Here is a 23,270-nt window from a genome sequence, read left to right as displayed (position 1 = left end):
TGTGTCTTTGGGGTAAATACCCAGGAGTGCAATTGCTGGGTCATAGGGTAGTTCTATTTTTAAATTTTTGAGGAACCTCCACACTGTTTTTCAAAGTGGCTGTACCAACTTGCATTCCCACCAACAGTGTAAGAGGGTTCCCCTTTCTCCACAACCTCTCCAAAATTTGTTGTTTCTTGCCTTGTCAATTTTTGCCATTCTAACTGGTGTAAGGTGGTACCTCAATGTGGTTTTGATTTGAATTTCCCTGATGGCTAATGATGATGAACATTTTTTCATGTGTCTGTTAGCCATTTGTATGTCTTCTTTGGAGAAGTGTCTGTTCATGTCTTCTGCCCATTTTTTGACTTGATTATTTGTTTTTTGGGTATTGAGTTTGAGAAGTTCTTTATAGATCTTGGATACCAGCCCTTTATCTGTAGTCTCTTCAATAAATGGTGCTGTGAAAATTGGACAGCTATATACAGAAGAATGAAACCTGACCATTCTCTAACACCATACACAAAATAAACTCAAAATGGATCAAAGACCTCAATGTGAGACAGGAATCTATCAAAATCCTAGAGGAGAATATAGGCAGTAACCTCTTTGACATCGGCCACAGCAACTTCTTTCAAGATTCATCTCCAAAGGCTAGTGGAACAAAAGCAAAAATGAACTACTGGGACTTCATCAAAATAAAAATCTTCTGCACAGCAAAGGAAATAGTCAACAAAGCAAGGAGGCAAGATATGGGAGAAGATATTTGCATTTAATTTTTTAAATTATGAAAGTCAGCATACATACACAAGAGCATATGTAACACGAATGTATTAGTAAGGAAAAGCAATAAAATGAACCGGGGGTAAGAAGGGAGAAAAACAGAAATTAAGACATCCAGATACCTACGGGGGGAAAACACATCCCTGTTAGAAAATTATATTGGAAAAACTGGTTTTTTTAAATTATATATTAGCTTTCCCTTCAATTACGAGGAATCAGTGATCGTTTTATGACGGAAACCTGCTTTCCCCTGTGCTTGGCCGAGCTGACTTCAATCCAGTGTGGTGATCGTATGAATACCACAGTATATTCTGCAGAGGTGGCGAGGACCATATTACCAGAGGTGACAGCCTGGGTAGCTGACTGGAAACAAAGAGAAAAACAGAAATGAGAGTGAGGTGAAAGAAAAGGAGACAAGGGAAACGTATTCTATACTCTACAGCTGCTCTCTGCTCAGCCCCCAGTAGAGCTGTGCATCATGTTTTGTCTCTTGGTTTTGCACAGTTTCTAAAGAAACTTCCCCCTTTTATTTTAAGTAAGAAGGACTTAAGTATTCCAGAAATCAACGGAGCCTGATATTTCATCGAAGTTTGGACATCTACTTACAGGAGAAAAACGCTAGGGTGCTTGTCTGCTTTTGTTTTGGTTTTAGCCTATATATTTTACAAAAATATGTCCATTGTATATTCGAGGTTTTAATGTTTGCTTTAGTTAAAAAGAAAATGACACCCGAAACAGAGCAGTCGAAGCAAACCAGAAGTGAATGTTAACAAGCATTACAGGAAGTCGACAGGAAGCCAAAAGTGTGGGTATGGAAATGAAAAACTTCAAAAAACACATCAAGAGCATAGCTGGTGAGGGGGGTAGTTTTCTTAGCATAAGTCAAAGAATATAAATCACTTCATGTACTTTTTTCCCTCAGTTTTTTATGTGTCATGAAATACATATGACATAAAATTTATCATCTTAGCCACTTTTAAGTATACAGTTCAGGGGTATAAAATGCATTATGTATCTCCATCTCTGCCATCCATCTCCAGAACTCTCGTCATCTTGTAAAACTAAACAAGAACTCCCCGCACCCCTCCCCGACCCTCCCCCAGCCCCTGGCAACCACCTTTCTACTTTCTTTATGATTTTGACTACTCTCAACATGTAAGTGAAATCATACAGTACTTGTCTTTTTATGTCTGGTTTATTTCACTTAATATAACATCCTCAAAATTCATCCATATTGTAGCAGGTGTCAGAACGTCCTTCCTTTTTTTTTTTTTTTTTTTAAAGATTTTATTTATTTATTTGACAGAGAGAGAGACACACAGCGAGAACAGGAACACAAGCGGGGGAAGTGGGAGAGGGAGAAGCAGGCTTCCTGCCGAGCAGGGAGCCCGATGCAGGGCTCGATCCCAGGACCCTGGGATCATGACCTGAGCCGAAGGCAGACACTTAATGACTGAGCCACCCAGGTGCCCCACGTTATTCCTTTTTAAGGCTGAATAAGATTCCATCATATGTGGATAGCACCTTTTGCCTACTCATTCATCCACTGATGGACACTTGGGTTACTTCCATGTTTCAGCTATTCTGAATAATGCTGTATAACAAGATTCTTATTTTCCATGTGAACGGAGCTACCCACATCAGAAGTCTCCAAATAGGCTATTTCTCATTAAATTATTAATATTTTGAATAACTAACCTAGGGCCCTAGAATTTATGTAATTCTCATCTTTAGAGCATCTTTGGCAGATATTCTTGGCCTCTCAAAACCAAAGATTATGATTTGGGTTTTTTTTAATTAATTGAAGACAAAACTGATTGTTCACTCAAGAGGCCATTGATAGACATCTACCAAAAGCAATTTTGGTATTATTTATCCAGGGGAACTGGTCTCATTTGGCCAAATCTATTAATAGAATTTGAACCAATGTCTTGAACAATGTCTTCTTCCCTATTGGAGATGTGAGCCACTCTGGGATAGGGATTACAGATGCTTTCTTTGTGTCCCTGGTATAGACTACCACAGGTCTCAGGACACAGTGCCTTTACCTACTTTAACCAGGAGGTAGGTACCTAAAGATAAAAAGCATCTTCCCCCACACCCAAGTATTCACATCTTGTCCTTGCTTACACATTCCTTTGTCTTGTACTATTATAACCTTGAATCAAATAAACAAAACATTGGTTTGTGGCAGAAGCAATCAGCACATGATCTACCAAATAAGATGGACCTCCTTGGATATTAGCCAAAGGAAGTTCTCTGTCTGGCATTTATTACCAGATTCTCCCTTCTCCCCAACTCCACAGCCCCAGCCCTGGGCCCACAATAATCCCCCACACTCTAAGACAGCACGCCATTAATTTCTAGAGGGAACCTCTCAAGTCACAACCCCTCTTGTGGGTTGCCTAAGATAACTGCGCACTTCCATGGGAAAAGCTTACTACATGGTTATTGAGGGAAATGCTATTTGGACCCTGAGATGGACAGAGATCCAAAGGATGGTTGCAGTTGATGCTTTGAATGGCTGGGAACCAGAGTGGATGGGGACTGGATTCTTCTGAAGGGTTCTTAGGACAAAGAACATAGGTTGGTGAGTTTGACCAATAGGATATGGAGGAATTTCGAGGTAAGAGCAGTGTGTGGGGAGGGTTTGTAGGCCTTTGTAGGCCTGGAGCAAAGAATCAGTCAGGAGAGAGTTTTTAGATGAATGAGCCCAATTGGGCTGGTGGGAGGGAGCCAGGCAGGGCTGAGACTAAGATTATTGCATTAATTTTTAATTCCCTTTTTCCTTCTTCTGTTTCCTTTTTACCCCCAAAGATATTCACATTTTGGCATTGCTTACCAATTCCTTTGTCTTACGAGTCTGGTTACTTGAGGATTTATTTAGTGAATGTCGACCAGCACATATCCCATGTTAGGTACAGCGTCATGGAGCATAGAGATGAACTAGTCTGGGACCTTCTCCTCCAAGTGCTTACAGTCTCCCAAAATGCTTGGGATGGTATGCAATAATTGGCAAGTTTTATACTGAAATGTTTTTGCCTGTTTTCTTTTGATTTGCATTCCCTACTTCTGTTTCTCTGCCCTTTGTTTTTTGTTCTGTTGTGGGGTTTTTTGCTACCCTTTGTTTTAAGCATTGCTTTTATCCCTCAGAAGACACAAGCCCAGAAAGAAGATGGTTTTCCTGGCTCTCAGTTTGAAGTTTTAACCTCTCATAAGAAAGGTAAGATATGTTTCCCTTTTCCTTCTCAAACTGAAAGTAAAACTCAGGGCTGTTGTGTTTCTCCTTATACTTGTTTAATTAAGATCAACTAGGATAAAACTTGCCTGCTAATTTGAGATAAAACATGCACTGTTTCAGCCTCCTACTTTCTTTTTACCCATAGGGAAGGTTCCAGGCTTTCTGGTCACTCCCATGGAATTGACCATCATTGTCACAAATGCACCTTACTCTCTCCCCCACATTCCTTCCCCTCTGCAATTTTCATCTTCCTCCTCCGAACCTCCTCTCTTCAGCTCCTACCAGCTACCTGCCTAGGGTCATAACTTTGTTCTATGCCTTTTGTGGGATTTTTTGTTGCATTATCCTTTCCCCCTTAGGAATTGGTTCTGATAACTGTGTCCCCTGACTCTTGGTTCTTCGAGACACCAGCCTGTAGCAACTCAATACACTTCTTATCTTGTATCTCCCCCTAATTTCTCACATGATTATTCTGTCTCCCTTAAGCAACCCCTGGGTAGCACCATGACTTCTATGTCCCTTATACCTACAGAAAAATACTGGACGGCTAGCATGTTCTCTGTTCTCTCATTCCTGGTCCTCCAGGAAGAACCCAACTCATCCTCCCCCACCCCCCCACCCTCCCCACCCCCACCCCTGCCTCCTACCTACTTTGAAGCAGATGTCTGGTCCCAGGCTGAACAGAGTCAGCCTCCTCAGTGGGGGAAAGGTCAAATCTGCTCAGACATGTTAAGAAGACATTTCACAAGCGTTTGGCTGAACTCATGTACTAATATCTAAATATTGAGTAATATAGAGTAAAAAATTAAAAGGCAGCCAAACAACCCTTTGGCTCATCTTTGAGTCCCTTGAGGTGTTCTGAAAGCTTCTTTTTTTCATGTGGATTTAAAAAAAAAAAAAGCTAGAAATGAGATCTAGCCTAGATTTTGCCCAAGACGAGGCTTTTCCTATTTCCTTGGCTGAGGAATGAGGATTCTAAGACTCCCTGGAAGGACCCTTTGAACTCTGGAAGTTCCAGATTCTACCTGCTGCTCGGAGCTTCCAGGCAGGGGCCCCTGGCTGCTGGCGATGCCCCACGTGACATCACAAGGGCTTTGTGACACACCCAATGCTGCATCTAGTGTAATACCACGCAGGCAGGGCCGCTCCGCACAATCAGCTATTTGCTCAGAATCCGGGCACTATAAAGTCAGCCATTCAGAAAAATATCTCGTCTTTCAGATCATTCAACCTAGACTCCTGCCTAATTTCACCTGTGACTCAGCTTAGACAGTTTATCAACTACAGAGCAGTCAATGTCTTAATGGTAGGTGGGGGAGCTCGGTGTGCTGAAAAGTGGGAACAACGTGGGGGGGCTCCTTCCATCTGGAATCAGTGGAAGCCGCACATCAAATCACTGAATCTTGAATGGAATGCTGGCTCTGGGGATTAGGATTAAGAAGATACGAGTTTTGGGGCGCCTGGGTGGCTCAGTCGTTAAGCATCTGCCTTCGGCTCAGGTCATGATCTCAGGGTTCTGGGATCGAGCCCCGCATTGGGCTCTCTGCTCCGCGGGAAGCCTGCTTCTCCCTCTCCCACTCCCCCTCCTTGTGTTCCCTCTCTCGCTGTGTCTCTCTCTGTCAAATAAATAAATAAAATAAAATCTTTAAAAAAAAAAAAAAAAAAAGAAGATCTGAGTTTTAAAAAAGAGGTTATGGCTACCAGGCTGGATTATGCCACTCTAGAGGTAGGCAGGGCATTTATAATGACTTCAGTTCTCGAAAATCTAATTATTTATAGAAAATTTAGTTGTGACATCATCTAAAGCATAGTCTGTTTTTCTGACTCTGAAAAGACACTTTAAAACAAACCCAATAACTGAATCCAGATTTAGTTTAGGGTTTCGGTTTTTCAGTGTGTACCTGTATGTGCGTGTTTGTGCATTTGGTGGGAGTGGGGGTGGGGCTGGGGGGAGGGGATGGGGGAGAGATGAGGCGCATAGTCCAGAGAACCAGGGGGAGCTCTGCTTTAAGAAACTGTAGTATAAGAAAACTTACATTCGTAAAAATAAAAAAATTGGATGAGGGTAATTTTCCTAAGTGTTCACATGTAGAGAATTTCCTTAATTTTCTTAATATAGAATCCTCCTAGAGAATATGGATTTATTTCCTTCTCCAGCACTAACCCTATCATGAACCCACATGCATATGTTGTCCATTCAATTTGGGTGCCTCCCCTCGCTTACTTTCTTCCTTAGTTTCTAATTGCTTTTGGTGTTTGGTGGAAGTTAAAACAGTCTCAGCAGGTGACATTTATCAGAAGTAGTGGTGGTAATAGAAGTTAACCAGCTTCATTCTCTTCCCACTCATTTTAATCCATCCATTTCCCCCAGTTAGAGGCTACCTTCTCCTCTTAAACATTTGACACTTTTTCTTTGCATAATCAAAGATTTCATTTTTATTTTTTAAAGATTTTATTTATTTATTTGAGAGAGAGCACAAGCAGGGGGAGTGGCAGGCAGAGGGAGAGGGAGAAGCAGGCTCCCCGCTGAGCAGGGAGCCCGATGAGGGGCTCAAATCCCAGGACCCTGGGATCATGACCTGAGCTAAAAGCAGACACTTAACTGACTGAGTCCCCCAGGCACCCCAAAGATTTCTTTTTTAAAGTGTAATTTGTCCAATTTTGTCAGGGTGTAAAAGCCTATGTCTTGGAATGCTCCAATATGAATAAACACCCAATCCAGTTTTATACCGCCTCCCTTGATCTAGGATCCTCAGGACTAAGCCCATGCACAGGCCCCTGATTCCATCGAGTCCTGATGCCTAGGGGGGCGAGGGGGGGTGGTTCTGCAGTTCCTTGGGGACACTTTCTTTCCTCCCTGAGCTGGGCCCAGCACCTTCCCAGCCAGGCTATGCTGTAACTTGACCCTAGTTATTGATCAGGTGGCCAGGAGGGGACTGGGTAGGGGGAGGGGTGGCCCGGAGGGAGGGCATGTGTTGCTTGTGAAGTATCCTCAAGCAAAGGAGCAGAGCTGGCCTTTAACAGGGGTGAGTGGGCCATTCCTATAGGCCCAGAGGGTGGGGCCCCGTGGCCCTCCACCCATACACCCCCATCCCGAGTCTCGGCGCCTCCCTCTCTCCCTGGACAGAAGAGCCAGATCTGAGAAGCCACCTTCCCTTACCACCAAGCCCTGCACTCGGTTCTCAGCTTTCTCTGCCCTTCCCACGTAGATGAGTGTCTCTTTATGTGTCGCTAAGGAGGCCGGATTGAAAGTTCGCCTTCAAGTGGGGACTAATCACCCTCAGCCTTTCATTGCCTTTCTCAAATGCATCCGTAGCATCCAACAGCAGCCATTTTAATCCCACAGGTTTTTTTGGTGTGTGTGTGTGTGTGTGTTTTAATTTTATTTATTTGGGAGAGAGAGAGCGCACGAGCAGGAGCAGAGGGAGAGGGAGAAGCAGACTCCCCGCTGAGTAGGGAGCCCTACACAGGCAGGATCCCAGGACCCAGAGATCATGACTCCAGCCAAATGCAGACACTTAACCGACTGAGCCACCCAGGCCCCCGATTCCACGGTTTTTATATTTAGTACTCCCTGCCCCATCTCTCAAATGCTCCAGCCAGAACGTTCCTTTCCACCAGTATTCCATTCCAGTTCCCCACCAGTGAAGTTGGACAAAGCGCACTGCTTCAGCCCACCAGCGGCTGTCAGAGCACCGCCTTCCCACCAGCAATGGGGTCTTAAGGGCCAGGCGGCTAGGGGTGATCCAGACCCCAAATCCCATTTTGGTGTCTGTTTCCCAGGACCACCCCCACTACCAACTGTTGTAGCTCCAGTTCCTTAGGAAACAGGCTCAGAGACGGAGATTTGCATGCAGGTACTTTATTGGCATGGGTTTGGGAGCCAACATCTGCAAGTGAAGGAAACTGGGTCAAGCAGAGTGTTAACCTTAAAAATAAGACCACCAGTTATTTTGCCAGCAAAAATGGGTTTGAGGAATAGCAGAGACTTGCAACCCAGGACAAGAACGCTATAGCATAATCTTAGGCAAGTCTGCAGAACAAACAGAAGAATGGTCTTTTACAGAATAAAGGGGATGTTGAGAGGGCGGTAATAAAAAGTTCATTTGGGCCGTATCACAGTCCCTCATTGGCTGAGCAGTGACTGTCCCTCATTGGCTGGGCTGTAGTCAGTCTCTCATTGGCTGAGCTGTGACTGTCCCTCACTGACTAGGCTGTAGTTACAGTTCCTCATTGGCTGAGCTGTGACTGTCCCTCACTGGCTGGGCTGTAGTCAGTCTCTCATTGGCTGAGCGGTGACTGTCCCTCATTGGCTGGGCTGTAGTCAGTCTCTCATTGGCTGAGCTGTGACTGTCCCTCATTGGCTGGGCTGTAGTTACAGTTCCTCATTGGCTGAGCTGTGACTGTCCCTCATTGGCTGGGCTATGGTCACAGAACCTCATTGGCTGGGCCAGGGGAGGAGGAAACTTTCCTTCCTCTTGCTGGGATACGTAAAATACTATCCCTACAAGGTGCCTCTTTTCCTGTTGGGTCAGCAGTTGACAAGGAGTGCCGGGCAGGAGAGCTCCCCCTGCGGCCTCCTGACTCCCTTCTAAAGGAGATTTTCTTTTATTTTCACAAGAGAAAGAGGCTAGACTGTGATGAGGTTGCAGGAGGGACTTCTATCAGTCCCATGGGCAGCTCTGGGCTGGATGGGTCTTCAGAGTCATCCCAAGTTGAAACAAGGCAGTCTTTAAACATGAGTTCTCTCGGGGAGGCGGAACCTAGGGCAAAGCAGCTTGCCCCACCAAAGGTAGGTCAGGGAAGGGACGCGGCCGCGAGCCAGTACTCGGGGCAGTAGGGTGGAATGGGCGCCCCAGCCCCAAGGTATGATCTAGTGGCACCACACAGCACCACTGGATAAGACATTGTATCCAGGTGTGTTCGGGTCTCTTTGGGGGCAAGGTGCTGCCCTGGTGGTTTGACGCCATGCACTTGTTGAGAGTACTGGGTTCTGTGGGGCAGGAATGGTCTCTTCTGTGAACAAGAGCAGTAAGAGCCGGGGGCCCAGTGGTTGAGCGTCTGCCTTGGGCTCAGGTCATGATCCCAGGATCCTGGGATGAGCCCCACATCGGGCTCCCTGCTCAGCAAGGAGTCTGCTTCTCCCTCTGCCCCTCTGCCCCTCACCCCGCTCTGGTGCTCTCTCTCACTCTAAAAAAAAAAAAAAAAAAAGGCAGTAAGAGCTAGAGCGCGTATGCAGGCTTGTTCCTAGTGCATGCCTAAGGTCAAAACTGGAAGCCAGACTCTTTCCTCCAGTCAGAGAAATCGGATAAAAATGGGAGACAATACAAAATGGTCAGATGCAGGAAGACACTTGGAAGAATCAGAGCGTGAAGAGGACCCACACCAGAGGCTCCTAGAAAGAGGGTGATACTGGAGAGCTCCGAGGCTCATATCCTTGATTCCCTCTTCCGCCACCAGGCTGTCATGTTATTTAAAGGGTTGGGGTGGGAGAGAAGGGGCTGCTCTATGCATGTGTTTACAAGCATGGTTGCCATTTGATAGGTACTGTGTGTAATCTCCATTTTTAATTTTTTGTTAAAGTAATGCATACATTAAAAAATAAAGCCTAAAATAAAAACAAAATCTTATAGAGTCAGCAGGCCCCTTCCCAGTTTCCACCCTAATCCTCAGTACAACTCCCCCAAAGCAATGACTTTCAACTCTTTTAATATATTTTGTAGGACAGTTGCCTTCATATTTTAAATAATATTTTTAGACTTCTACTTCTTGGCTTATTTCACATATCAACTTCATTTTTCTTACATGACTTCCATTTTTTAGAATCTTATTTTCCTTATGAATCTATAGCCAGTGTGTTACATCACTCTACAAATATCATTCCTTAATTTTTAGCATCAGATAAGTCATCTACTTGCATTTCCCCACCCCATATCATCTATCAAATCTGATATTCTTTTGACCCATCTCATTTTTGGGGAGGGGTGGAGTGCCAGAGTTCACTATAGCCTCTTCCAATGTGGACAACCGCCTTCCAGGGCCCCCCCAGCTCAGCCACCCTCTGGGGCCATCTCTGCCTCTCTCCTGGGTTGGATCCACCACCCTGGGCCATGTCTTCTTTGTTTACTCTTTGTTTTGTTGGCATTTGCAATCCACATGTAGTCTCCCCAAAAAGAATACATGGAGTGTAATTCTTTCTGAGTCCTTTACAGATCTGAAAATATCTTTATTCTTCTCTCAAGCTTAATTAAAATTTGACTAAAGAATTCTAGGTGAAATACCATTTAACTTAGAATTGTGAAGCCATTTCTCTATAGTCTTTAAGAACCCAGCGTTGGGGCGCCTCTGTGGCTCAGTCGGTTAAGCCTCTGATTCTTGGTTTCGGCTCAGTTCGTGATCTCAGGGTTGTGAGATTGAGCCCTGCATTGGGCTCTGCACTCAGCAGGAAGTCTGCTTGAGATTTTCTCTCCCTCCAGCTTGTGCGCTCTCTCTCTCTCAAATAAATAAATAAATCTTTAAAAGAAATAAGAACCCAGTGTTTTTGTTGAGAAGTTTGATATTCTTCTGAAACTCCTCCTGTATGTCAACCGTTTCTTCTGCACCTGGAAGCTTTTAGGATACTTTTACGTTCATTGCATTGGGCATTTTGTGAGCCCTTTTAGTTCTGGGGAAAATATTCATATTACTTATTTAATAATTTCCTGTTCTCCATTTTTCTCTGATCACCTTTTGGAACTCTTTTTACTAGTTAGATGTTATACCTCCTAGAATGAAATACCACATCTCTCCATTTTTTCTTATGTTTTCCCTTATGTCATTTTGTTATGCCTTCCAGAATATTCCTTTCACACTATTTTCCAACCTTCCAATAATTTTTTTTTAGTTTTCCCAATCATGTTTTAGGTTTCAGCAACCTTTTTTTGTTCTGTAATGTTTTCTATATCATAGCCTGCTTCGCTGGTTTTATGGGTGTAGTATCTTTTTGACTCTCTGTGAGCAATCAAAACCAGTGTTTTGATTTTTTTAAAGCTCTTATTTATTTGTTCCCCTTTCCTGGTTCTATGTGTATTTTCCCTCTTTCTGGAGGCTTTCTTCAAATGCCTAGGTCGATCCTTGGCATTTGTATCAGTTTGCTAGGGCTCTTATAACAAAGAGCCACAGACTGGGGGTGGGGGACAGGCGGCGCTTAAACAACAGAATTTATTTCCCTCCATTCTGGAGGCTGGAAGTTCAACATCAAGGTGCCAGCAGGGCTGGTTTCCTCTGAGGCTTCTCTCCTTGGCTTGCAGATGGCTTTTCCTCTGGGCATGCACCCCAGGTGTCTCTTCCTCCTCTTACAGGGACACCGGTCCAGTTGGATTACAGCCCACCCTTGTGGCCTCATTTAAACTCAGTTACCTCTTTAAAGACCCTATCTCCAAATAGGGTCTTTTTAGGAGCCAGTACTTCAACATATGATTTTAGGAAGGACACAACTCAGAGCATAACAGCATTCTCTTCCAGTTGAAAAACGAGACACTAACCCACTGATGGGAATCTCTGACCACGGCCACAGGTGCGCTATCTTCAAGTGACACACGGGGCTGGCTGCTTTGTTGGGCACTCCATTTCAATGTGGGGGACCTATCTTCTCACCATAGAACAATTCTCCTGTCTCCTACCTCAGGTGTAGCGACCTGGCTGCCAGGAGCCTGTGTGTGAGATGGGGAAGTGGGCAGGGTGATCAAACCCTCTGGATCCAGGGGACCCCCTTGACTTCAGCCCTGACCTTCCCTCTGTAGAGGCTGAGCCTCCTCAGTCCCATGTCTGCAGAGAAGAAATTGCCACGCTCCCATCTTGATTTTAAGGCACAGGGAGGGGTGAAGAGAGCTGACTGCTGTGTGTATAAACATGTGGTCTTCCTGAAGCCTCCCCACTCTGCATCTGACCTGCCTGCACCTCCAGGGCCCCGGCTGCCCTGGGGTTCCACCTCAGAGTCCCTTCCCTGTGTGCGTGGGGTCCTGGCTTCCTCCGGCTTCCTGCTTGTTACCTCATGTCCAGCAGCTTCCAGTCTTCCAAACCTGTGTTGAAATCTCAAGTGCACTGAGCTTCCCTCTACCACTCTTTTCCCAGGGGAGTTTTTAGATTTGTTTTTATTCACAATTGAGTCAAGGGGAGAGGCACAGACACACATTTTCTTTTTTTTTTTTTTTAATTTATTTGAGAGAGAGAGAGACAGCGAGAGCAGGAACACAAGCAGGGGGAGTGGGAGAGGGAGAAGCAGGCCTCCTGTCGAGCAGGGAGCCCGATGTGGGACTCGATCCCAGGACCCTGGGATCATGACCTGAGCCGAAGGCAGACGCTTAACGACTGAGCCACCCAGGCGCCCACAGACACACATTTTCAATCTCTCATCTCTAAAGGAAGCTTCTCAAGACTTTTCCTTTTTGATAAATTAGGAAATATTTCCAACAAAAGGGAAATATAGAGAAAAATATGAACACTTGTGGACACATCATCAAGCTTTATCAAACCTTATAATTTTGCCATATTTACTTAAGAGATTAAAAAAAAAATAAGTGTTAAGAACACAGTAGGAGCCCTTCCCTCTTCCCAGTGCCCTCCCCCCGGGAGTAATCACATCCTAAATTTGGTATACCATTTGCCTGCATGGGTTTTCCCCAACATTTGCTGCATACAGGTGTATCCATAAACAGTTGCGCTGCTTTTCATGTTTTCCATATGCATGGAAAACATGCATCACACCCTGATTGGTTTTTTGTGCGACGTTATTGTGTTTACAATATTGATACGTGTAGCTCCAGTTGATCTGTTTCCTGTGTTGAGGGAATAGTTCACTTTATTAATTCTCCTATTGAGGGAAACTTGAGTTGCATGTAGTTTCGACTACAAACATTACTGCAGTAAATTCTTTTTTTTTTTTTAAGATTTATTTGTTTATTTGTCAGAGAGAGAGAGCATGAGCAGGGGGAGGGGCAGAGGCAGAGGGAGAAGCAGGCTCCCCGCTGAGCAAGGAGCCCCAGGCAGGACTCCATCCCAGGACCCTGAGATCCTGACCTGAGCTGGAGGCAGATGCTTAACCGGGTGAGCCACCCGGGCGCCCCGGTGCAGTAAACATTCTTGCACAGATCTCATGATACATGTGAGAGTCTCTTCAGGGCGTGTTCCTAGGCATAGAAATGCATCAGCATACCATTTGCTTAAATTCCCCTGAACTAGATAACTGCTAAAATGGTGGTACCATTTCATAGTCCCATCAGTGCTGTACCAGTTATCATTGCCCACTTTCCTTCCAGCATGTGAACTGTGCTTTTTTATATTTTTGAATTGGTGTCTAATCAGATTTTTAAAAGTAGAGATTTAGGTTAACACTTCAAGATGGGTTGAGCATGAATAAGGGATGAGTAAACCTGCTTTCACTATATTTCCTTTAGCTGTAGGCTCAGGAGTGTGTGGCAATTACTTTAAATGAGTGTATGTTTCATAAGGATGTGTATTGATGTTAAGTGATCTTCTGAATATCAGTTTTAAGAGTTTTCACTAATAAAAAACAAGATATACTTTATCTCATCCAAGTATATGGGTAAATACATATCAAAATGATCCTGTTCTTAAGACACTGAAAATTGAATTTAAGCCAAGTAGATGATCTATAAATCATTGAGATATCTAATATAGTTTCTCTTAAATTCTTCTGACTTAGGAAATTTAAAAATGGACCTTCAAAAATGCTAGGTTTACAATGAGAGGTGTCATATTTCAGTGTTTATTCTATGGATCCTTGACATTTGGGATCTGGACAGCTCTATTGTATATATATATTCACCATAATCATGTAAGCAACTTGGAGAAGAAACCCCAGGGGCCTGCTTTAATTTGGTCCCTTGGAAAAAAATTGCAACAGCAAATTACCCATGACAACAAGCTAATCCCAAGATCACGTGTAAGATTTGAAAGGCCTGACGAAGATGAAACTGCAGAATACCAAACCTTTTTAAAATCGGGTAAGTATTTTGATTTTCTCTATTAGCCTTATTTTAAGGGGGAAATATACCATACATTTAATATTTGGAAGAGGCAAAGAATGTCTTAGAGCAATTCAGTTTTTAAATTATAAAATATTTTGCATATATACAGAAAATAGTGAAACAGGCATGTATCACCTAAATTTAACAATTTTTAATATAGTTTGCTATATTTATTTCAGAAAGTGTTGTTTTTTCACAGAAATAAATGTTAATAGGTACCATTAAAAACTTCACCCCCTTCCTTCTACTCCCTTTACCCTCAGAGGTGGTAGTTAATCTGAGTTGATAGATATCTTTCTTCCCTTCCTTTATGTATGATCTCTAGCAAAATACACTATTATGTATTTTTAATGTGTTTGTAGATACTCCTAATGAATTGCAATGCTGCCGTGAATATGGATTATAAGTCTTTGTATGGACATATTTTATTTCTCTTAGGTTTGGGACAGATGGAATGTACTGTAGGTATATGCTTAACTTTAAAGAAAATGACAACATGTTTTCAAGATAGCTATGCCATTTAATACACCCTCTGGCAGTGTATGAGAATCCCTTTGCTCCAAATCTTTACTAACATTTGACAAGGTCAGCTTTTTAGATTTTAGCTATTCTAATGGGTAAGTAATGGTACCATTGTGGCCTTAATTTGCATTTCCCTGATGACTAATGATTTTGAGCACCTTTTCATGTGTTTAATGGCCACCCATATATCTTCTTTTGTAAAGTGTCTCTTCAAGTCCTTTGTCCATTTTTAAATCGGGATGTTTGTCTTTTGATTTTTAAGATTTTTTCAAATGTATTTTGGATTCAAGTCCTTTGATATGTGAATTGCAAATATTTTGTACAAGTCTGTGCCTTGTCTTTTTATTCCTTTTTAAAATTGAGACATAATTAACATATAAGACCTTATTAATTTTAGAAGTACAGCAGAATGATTTGATACATGTCTATATTGCAAAATGATCACCACAGTGAGTTTAGTTAACATCCATCACACACAGTTACAATTTTTTTTTCTTGTGATGAGATCTGTGTTGGCAACTTTCAATATGCAATATCGTATTGTTAACCATAGTCTCCATACTGTACATTTTTTATTCTCTTTTGAATGATGTTATTCAAGAAGAAAAATTTTAAATTTTGATGTTCATTTCATCCCAATTTCTTGTATGGTTCATGTTTTTTTATGTTTTATTGAAGTAACCTTTGCCTACCTCAAGTTCACAAAGATTCCCTTCTGTGTTTTCTTTTAGAAATTTTAGATTTTAGGTTTTACTTTACATTTTACATTAGGACCATGGTCCATTTTGAGTGAATTTCTGTGATGGGAGGTAAGGATCAATGTTCATTTTTTCCTGTGTGGATATCCATTTTGTCCAGCATCATTTCTTGAAAAAAATCTCCCTTTTTTCATCTTGGCACCTTTCAAAAATCAGCTGACTGTTTTTGTTGGGTCTCTTTCTGAATTCTATTCTCACTCTTTCCAAAATTGTTTTGGTTATTCTAGGTCGTTAGATTGTTCGGATGGGTTTTTTTTTTTTTTTTTTTTTTTTTAAAGATTTTATTTATTTATTTGACAGAGAGAGACACAGCGAGAGAGGGAACACAAGCAGGGGGAGTGGGAGAGGGAGAAGCAGGCTTCCCGCCGAGCAGGGAGCCCGATGCGGGGCTCGATACCAGGACGCTGGGATCATGACCTGAGCCGAAGGCAGACACTTAACGACTGAGCCGCCCAGGCGCCCCTGTTCGGATGGGTTTTAGAAACAGTTTGTCAATTTCTTCAAAAGAGACTGCTGGTATTTTGAATTGCATTGGCTCTATAAATCAATTTGGGGAGAATTGACATCTTATAATATGGCTTCAGCTGTATGGCACATATTTTGATATGTTGAATTTTCATTTTCATTCAGTACTCTATATTTTTATATTCCCTTTGAGACTTTCTCTTTGGATTATTTGGAAGTAGATTGTTTAATTTCAGAATCTAGTAATTTTCTACTGTCTACTACTGACATCCAATTTGATTCCATTATAGTCAGAAAATATACTCTGTATGATTTCAATTCTTCTAGGTTTTTTGAGATTTGCTTTATGATCCAGAATATGGTCCGTCTCTGGTGACTGCTCCATGCACACTTGGAAAAACAGTGTATTTGCTATTGTGGGTGCAGTAGTCTTTACGTACACATTAACTAGATCCTGTTGGTTTACCGTACTGTTCAGTTCTTCTATGTCCTTGCTGAGGTTTTGGCTAGTAGTTCTGTCAGTTGCTAGGAGAGGGTGTTGAAGACCCCAGCTATAATTGTGGATTTGTCAGGTTCTACTTTATCTCTATTAGTTTTTGCTTCATGTATTTTGAGACTGTTTTTTGACGTGTTTCTGTTTGAAATCATTATGTCTCACTGGTGCACTGAATCTTTATTGTAAGGTAATGTCTCTGTCTCTACTAATTTTCTCTGCTCTGAAATCTATTTTATCTAATATTAATATAGCCACTCCTACTTTTTTTTAAGTAGGCTCCATGCCCAAAGTGGGGCTTGAACTCAAAACCCTGAGATCAAGAGTCACATGCTCTATCGATCGAGCCATCCAGGCACCGCAGCTGCTTTTTTGAGTAATATTTGCAAATACATCCTTTGCTGTCCTTTTATTATCAATCTACCTATGTTTCACTGAAGTAAGTTTCTTGTAGATAGCATATTGTTGGAACACTTTTTAAATCCACTCTGTTGATCTATGCTTTTAATTAGTATATTTAGATCATTTGCATTTAAGACAATTATTGATGTCAGAGTTTCTCAGCCATTTTATTTATTTTTTGTTTATTTCCTCTGTTTCTCAATCTTCTGTTTCTCTTATCTTTCTGTGAGTTACTTGAACATTTTCAAAATTCCATCTTGATTTATTTAAAGTGTTTTTTAAAAGATTGCTTTGTATGGTTTTATTAGTGGTTGCTGTAGGTGTTACTCGATACATCTATAACTTACCACAGTCTCCTTGAATCAATGTTTTGCCTCTTCAAGTAAAGTGTAAACAGTTCCTTAGCCTCCTCAATTTAAAAATATGATTGTCTTCAGTATTGAGCACCACATCAGATGGTGTTATAATTGTGGCTTCAAAAGTCAAATATGATTTAGGAAACTCATGAGAGTTTCTTTTTTTTTTTTTTAAGATTTATTTATTCATTTGAGAGAGCGAGAATGAGAGAGAGTACATGAGAGGGGGCAGGGTCAGAGGGAGAAGCAGGCTCCTCACTGAGCAGGGAGCCCGATGCGGGACTCGATCCCGGGACTCCAGGATCATGACCTGAGCCGAAGGCAGTTGCTTAACCAACTGAGCCACCCAGGCGCCCCTCTCATGAGAGTTTCTTAATGAGTCTATCATAGTTACCCCTATTTTTATCCATTTTGATGTTCTTTTTTCTTTTCTGAAGTTCCAACCCTCCTCTGTTACCATTTCCTTGTTTAGAGAACTTTCTTTTGCTGCTCTTTAAGGGTGGGTTTGCTAGTCACAAATTCTTAGTTTTTCTTCACTTGGGAGTGTCTTCGTTTTCTCATAATTCCCAAAGGATATTTTTGCTGGGTATAGAATTTGATGTTGACAGTTCTTTCCTTTCAGCATTCAAAAATGTTCTGTCACTTCTTCTCTCCTCCATGATTTCAAATGAGAAATCCAGTCATTCAGATTGTTCCTCTATGAGTCCTGCGTTTTTTCTCTCTGGCTGCTTTCAAGAGTTGTCCTTTGTCTTCAGTTTTCAGAAGTTCAATTATGATGTGTCCTGCCATGGATTTCTTTGGTTTATCCTATTTTGGGGGTTTGCTCAGCCTCCTGAGTCTATAGATGTCCAGCTTTCATTGAATTTGGGAAGTTGCCAGCCTTATTTCCGAGAGTACTTTCTCAGTCCCACTATGACTCCTCTCTTTCCAGGGCTCTGATAATACAAAGATCAGCTCTTTTGTTGTCGGTACACAAGTTCCTGAGACTGTTTTTTTTCTTGTTTTCTCTGTTGTTCGGATTGGGTGGATTCCATTGATCAGCCATCACTCTGCTATTAAGCCTGCCCGTGAATTTTTTATTTAGACTATTGTAGTTTTTAGTTCTATACGTTCCTTTTTTTTTTTTTTTTTTATAACTTCTATTTCTTTGCTGAGATCTTCCCTTTCCCATTTGTTTCTGAGCACATTTATGAAGGCTGCTTTAACATCCTGGTCAGATCATTCGACCTCTGGTTCTTCTTGGTGTTGGCACCTCTTGATTGTCTTTTCATTCAGTTTGAGATCTCTGGTTCTTAGTATGACAAAGGATTCTCTGTTGTATTTTGGGTGTTTTGAATATTATGAAACTCTGGGTCCTAATTAAGCTTCTTTATTAGCAGGCCATCCCCTACTGAGATGCAGCACAAGGGTCAAGTGTTGGGTGGGTGGGTATTCTAGGCTTCCTGCTGGGCCTGTGGACACCACCCCACCAACCAGGGAGCAGGTGCACTGCCTCCCTGAGTGTTGGGGGAAGTTCAGCTCCCCCTTTGGTAACATGGGGCATAGACTTGCATGAAATTGTTGTCTCTGAGTTGGCTCCCCAGTAGGCCTCATGGACACCAGGGTTAGGAGATAGGAAGCAGTGTCACTACCCAGCTTTGCGTAAACTGCTTCTCTCTTGTTGCCACCAGGTGGGATAGAGGTTTAGCTTTCCACTGGGCCCTGCTGACATGAGGGGCAGAGGGTATGTGGAGTGTGACTAGTCCCACCTTTCACCCCCTGGCTGAGCCTTGTTGCTGCCATGTGGGTTTGGAGGCTCAGCATGCCATTGACATGGCACTATCTTGGGGAGAATCAGAGTTCCACCGGCTTCCCCCAGACCAGCTTATGGAGGACCAGCTCCCTGCTCAGCTTGCCCACACCACCCGTGTAGGTAATCAGAGCTTTGCCTGCTTCTGCCAGGAAGGGGGACAAAAAGGGTAGGTTCTGCTCAGGACCCCCCCACATCACTGCCTGCTGCTCCCTTGGGTGTGGTGAAACGCCCACTCCCTGCCCACTGCACTGAAGCCACAGGGGTTGGTGTGGTTCTCCCACTGCTGCTTGACTTGACTAGAGTAGGTCCGGCCATGGCTGTGTGGCTAAAGGGACCAGGCTTATCTTGGAGTTTTTATGTGTGTGTGCCTATTGGTGGTTCTACTTGGAGGCTTCTACAGACCTCTGTCTGGGATTTATGGGAGGCAGCAGGGAAATCAGGAGCTCACCATGTCCTTCCTCCCTTCCTGAGGTCTGCCTCAGGAATCTGCCTGCTCGTTTCGACCTTTCAGAGAACCTCCTATCCTTATCTGTTGTGTCATGTCCAGGATTTCTCAGGTGCAAGAAAGAGGGCCTAGTGGAAATGGGGTTACTGCATCTTGAAGAGAATCCCTTTTATATATAATAGAGCCTTTTATATCTGTTTTGGAAAGCACTTCATAAGCATTGGAAAAGAAAGTTTATTCTTCAAAAACAAAGCAAAATATAAATCCACTAAGGAAATATAATGAATTACATTAATCAAATTCTTTCTTTCTCTCTGATTTAGAGTTGTTCTTAAAATATTCCATTACTGTTTATTTGTGGCAATGTATATTGATATTTCTAATGATTTTAATGTAAGTATTTTACTGCAGCAATATTTGATGTCTGCAAGCTAATTCTTATCTAGTCTTTATTGTGACTTATTCTTACTGTGAGTATAAAATGACTTTCCAGATGCTCCTTCCAATGAATTCTGTACTTTTTTAAATGATATTTTGACTCCTGTGTTCTTAGACCATTCTTTTAAGCATTTTAGTTCATGCTGTTTATCTTTCCTGATTATATTTTGTTTCTTCATTGACATCTAAGAGTTTTTATCTTTTAATAGGAAATTTACTCCATCTTCATTAATTGTTATGACTGGTATGTTTGGGTTGGCCTCTGGCATCTTGTTTTATTCTCTGCAATGGAATTTCAGGAGAGGGGTTTTAGCTCTCTTTTCCCACCTTTCCTAAATCCCTCAGTTACAGTTATTTCACACGACAGTTGTGAATCATGATGGAACCAAGGAGGCCAAGCACTTCCTTCCCTAAAGAGACTGAATATCCAAAGGCTAGCTTGTTTTTCATACTTTGCTAAGGAATCTGCTTTGATTTTAGCCTTATCATCTGGAGGTAGTGTAGGTTCCAGGAAAATGACTGGCTCATTATAAAAAGAGTGAATTCAGGATATGGTTGTTCTTATTATCCTTTATCAAAGTGATGGGAGTAAATTTGTACTTAGGTAACTGTAATTACCCTTTCTTGCAGGTAAGGATTCTAACTATTCAAAACCAGAATATATTGCTGGATTTTTAAAATATGGATTTAATGCCATTCTCAGTGAAAGCTTGGGCAGTGAGAGAGATGTGCCAGATACCAGGAATAAAATGTATGTTAATCCTCATTTTTTTATTGAGGTATAATTGTCATATAAGATTATATTAGTTTCCAGTGTACAACATAATGATTTGATATTTATATATATTGCCAAATGATCATCACAATAAGTCTAGATAACATTGGCTACCATGCATAGTTACAAAAGGTATTTGTGTGTGTGTGATGAGAACTTTTAAGATCTACTCTCTTTGCCACTTTCACATAAGCAGTATAGTAATATTAACTATAGTCACCCTGTGGACATTATATCCCCCATGACTTACTTATTTTATAATAGAGCTTTGTTTTGCCCACCGCCTTCCTCTGGCAACCACCAGTCTGTCCTCTGTATTTATGAGGTTGGGTTTTGGAGGTTTGGTTGGTTGGTTGTTTTTAGATTCTACATGTAAGTGAGATCATATGGTATTTATCTTTCTCTGACTTATTTCATTTAGTGTAATGCCCTCAGGAAAGATGTCATTCTTTTTTATGCTGAAAAGTATTCCATTGTGTATATAATAGCACATTTTTCTTTATCCATTCATCCACTGATGGACAGTTAGGTTGTTTCCATGTCTTGCTATTATAAATAATGCTGCTGTGAACATAGGGGTGCATGTATCTTTTTGAGTTAGTGTTTTCATTTTCTTAAATAAATACCCAGAATTGAAAGCGTTGGATCTTATCTTAGCCCCTTTTTGAATTTTTTTTAAAGATTTTATTTATTTACTTGACAGAGACATAGCACAGATAGGCAGAGTGACAGGCAGAGCGAGAGGGAGAAGCAGCCTCCCCACTGAGCAGGGAGCCCAATGGGGGACTCGATCCCAGGACCCTGGGATCATGACCTGAGCCGAAGGCAGATGCTTAACCAACTGAACCACCCAAGCACCCCTATTTTTAATTTTTTGAGGACCCTCCATGCTGTTTTCCACAGTGGCTGCACCAGTTTGCATTCCCACCAACAGTGCACGAGGGTTCGCTTTTCTTCACATCCTCTTCAACACTTGTTATTTCTTGTCTTTTCGGTAATGCCATCCTAACAGGTGTGAGACGATATCTCATTGTGGTTTGATTTGCATTTCCCTGATCATTAGTGATGTTGAGCACCTTTTCATGTACCTGTTGGCCATCTGTCTGCCTTCTTTGGAAAAATATCTATTCAGATCTTCTGCCCATTTTTAAATTGAATTGTTTGTTTGCTATTGAGTTTTATGAATTATTTATATATTTTAGATATAAACCCCTTGTCAGATATATGATTTTCTCGCATTCAGTAGGATGCCTTTTCATTTTGTTGATGATTTCCTTTGCTCTGTGGGGGCTTTTTAGCTTGATGGAGTCCCACTTATTTATTTGTACTTTTCTTGCCTTTGCTTTTGGTACCAGATCCAAAAAATCATCACCAAGACTGATGTCAAGAAGCTTAAAGCCTCTGTTTTTTTCTAGGATATTTATGGTTTCAGGTTTTACATTCAAGTCTTTAATCTATTTCAAGTTAATTTTTGTGTATGGTGTAAGATAGTGATCCAGTTTCATTCTTTTGCGTGTGGCTGTCCAGTTTTCCCATCACCATTTATTGAAGAGACTGTCCTTTCCCCATTGTATATTCTTGGCTCCTTTGTCATAATTAACTAATCATATATGCATGATTTTATTTCTGGACTCTCTATTCTGTTCTATTGATCTATATGTCTGTTTTTATGCCAATACCAAACTGTTTTAATTACCATAGCTTTGTAATAGAGTTTGAAATCAGAGAGTGTGATGCCTCCAGCTTTGTTCTTGTTTTCTCGAAATTGCTTTGCCTCGTCAGCATTTTCTGTGGTTTCATACAAATTTTAGGATTCTTTGTTTTATTTCTAGGAAAAATACCATTGGAATTTTGATATGGATTGCACTGAATCTGTAGATTGCTTTGGGTATGGACATCTTAACAATGTCAAGTTCTTCCAATCTATGAGCACAGAATATCTTTCTGTTTGTTTGTGTCTTCTTTAATTTCTTTTCACTAATGTCTTATAGTTTTCCAGTGTACAAGTCTATCAGTGAATACATATTAGTTTTTTAAATAAACAGTTACTAACCATATTTTAATTTTGGCATATTAGAAGTTTTCCTGTTTTTAGGACTTGGAGTCAGATAATTCAAGAGCCTATTTCAAAATTCTAGAGTTTATAGTGTGGAGAACACCTTCCCCAGTTGCACCAAATGTGTTCTAGGGATTTACAAGAATTGCGTTGCCCATAAGATCTTTTTATTAAATTTGGCCAAAGGGATATTTCTTATACAAAATGCTTCAGACAGCTACTTATTTTTTTATTCAAAATCTGCTTTTTCTCATTGTTCTCATTTGTGTTGGTGCCTTTTTTTAAACTTGTGGTAAACTGGACATAAAGTAAAATGTACCATTTTCACCATTTTTAACTGTACAATTCAGTGGCATTGAGTACATTCACATCGTTTTAGAACTATCATCACCACCCATCTCCAGAACTTTTTCATTAAACATGGACTCACCATTCTTTCCTCCCTCTGATCCCCTGTACTTTCTATCTCTGTGAATATTAACTACTCTAGGTACCTCGTAGAAATGGAATCATACGGTATTTGCCTGACTTATTCCACGTAGCGTAATGTCTCCAAGATTCATTCACGTTGTAGCATGTGCCTCAGTGGTTCTGAGGGCTCCAGCTCAAGAGGGTTGGCACCCTCTCTTAACTAAATGAGAAGCACTTAAGGAATGTAGGCATCTTCCAGTAACGCGGAGACAAAATCCAAGCTCCAGGAAACAGGAGAAAGTGGGGCCCACTGTGTCTTGTTGCAA

General features: G+C 41.6%; 1 protein-coding gene across 4 annotated transcripts in view; it reads left to right on the top strand.

Annotated features, from left to right (window-relative positions):
- The window catches only part of GALNTL5 (polypeptide N-acetylgalactosaminyltransferase like 5), a 70,723-nt gene that overhangs the window by 12,699 nt on the left and 34,754 nt on the right, over positions 1 to 23,270 (top strand). Inside the window, exons 1-3 of one of the 4 annotated variants that reach the window (XM_081799829.1) lie at positions 8,009 to 8,795; positions 13,707 to 14,007; positions 20,333 to 20,453. In XM_081799829.1, the coding sequence (XP_081655955.1) occupies positions 13,746 to 14,007; positions 20,333 to 20,453 (383 nt within the window). In that variant the 5' untranslated portion in view covers positions 8,009 to 8,795; positions 13,707 to 13,745. Of the gene's footprint in view, positions 1 to 2,299; positions 3,986 to 8,008; positions 8,796 to 13,706; positions 14,008 to 20,332; positions 20,454 to 23,270 lie in introns of those variants that run through there. The other 3 variants (XM_081799830.1, XM_081799831.1, XM_081799832.1) reach the window with 3 other exon arrangements.

Source organism: Leptonychotes weddellii, chromosome 12 (assembly GCF_054177405.1).
Source record: "Leptonychotes weddellii isolate Sample4059 chromosome 12, ASM5417740v2, whole genome shotgun sequence".
NCBI classification, from domain to species: Eukaryota; Metazoa; Chordata; class Mammalia; order Carnivora; family Phocidae; genus Leptonychotes; species Leptonychotes weddellii.
The sequence above is the reverse complement of the archived record's forward strand: the minus strand, read 5'-3'. Positions and strand labels throughout refer to the sequence as shown.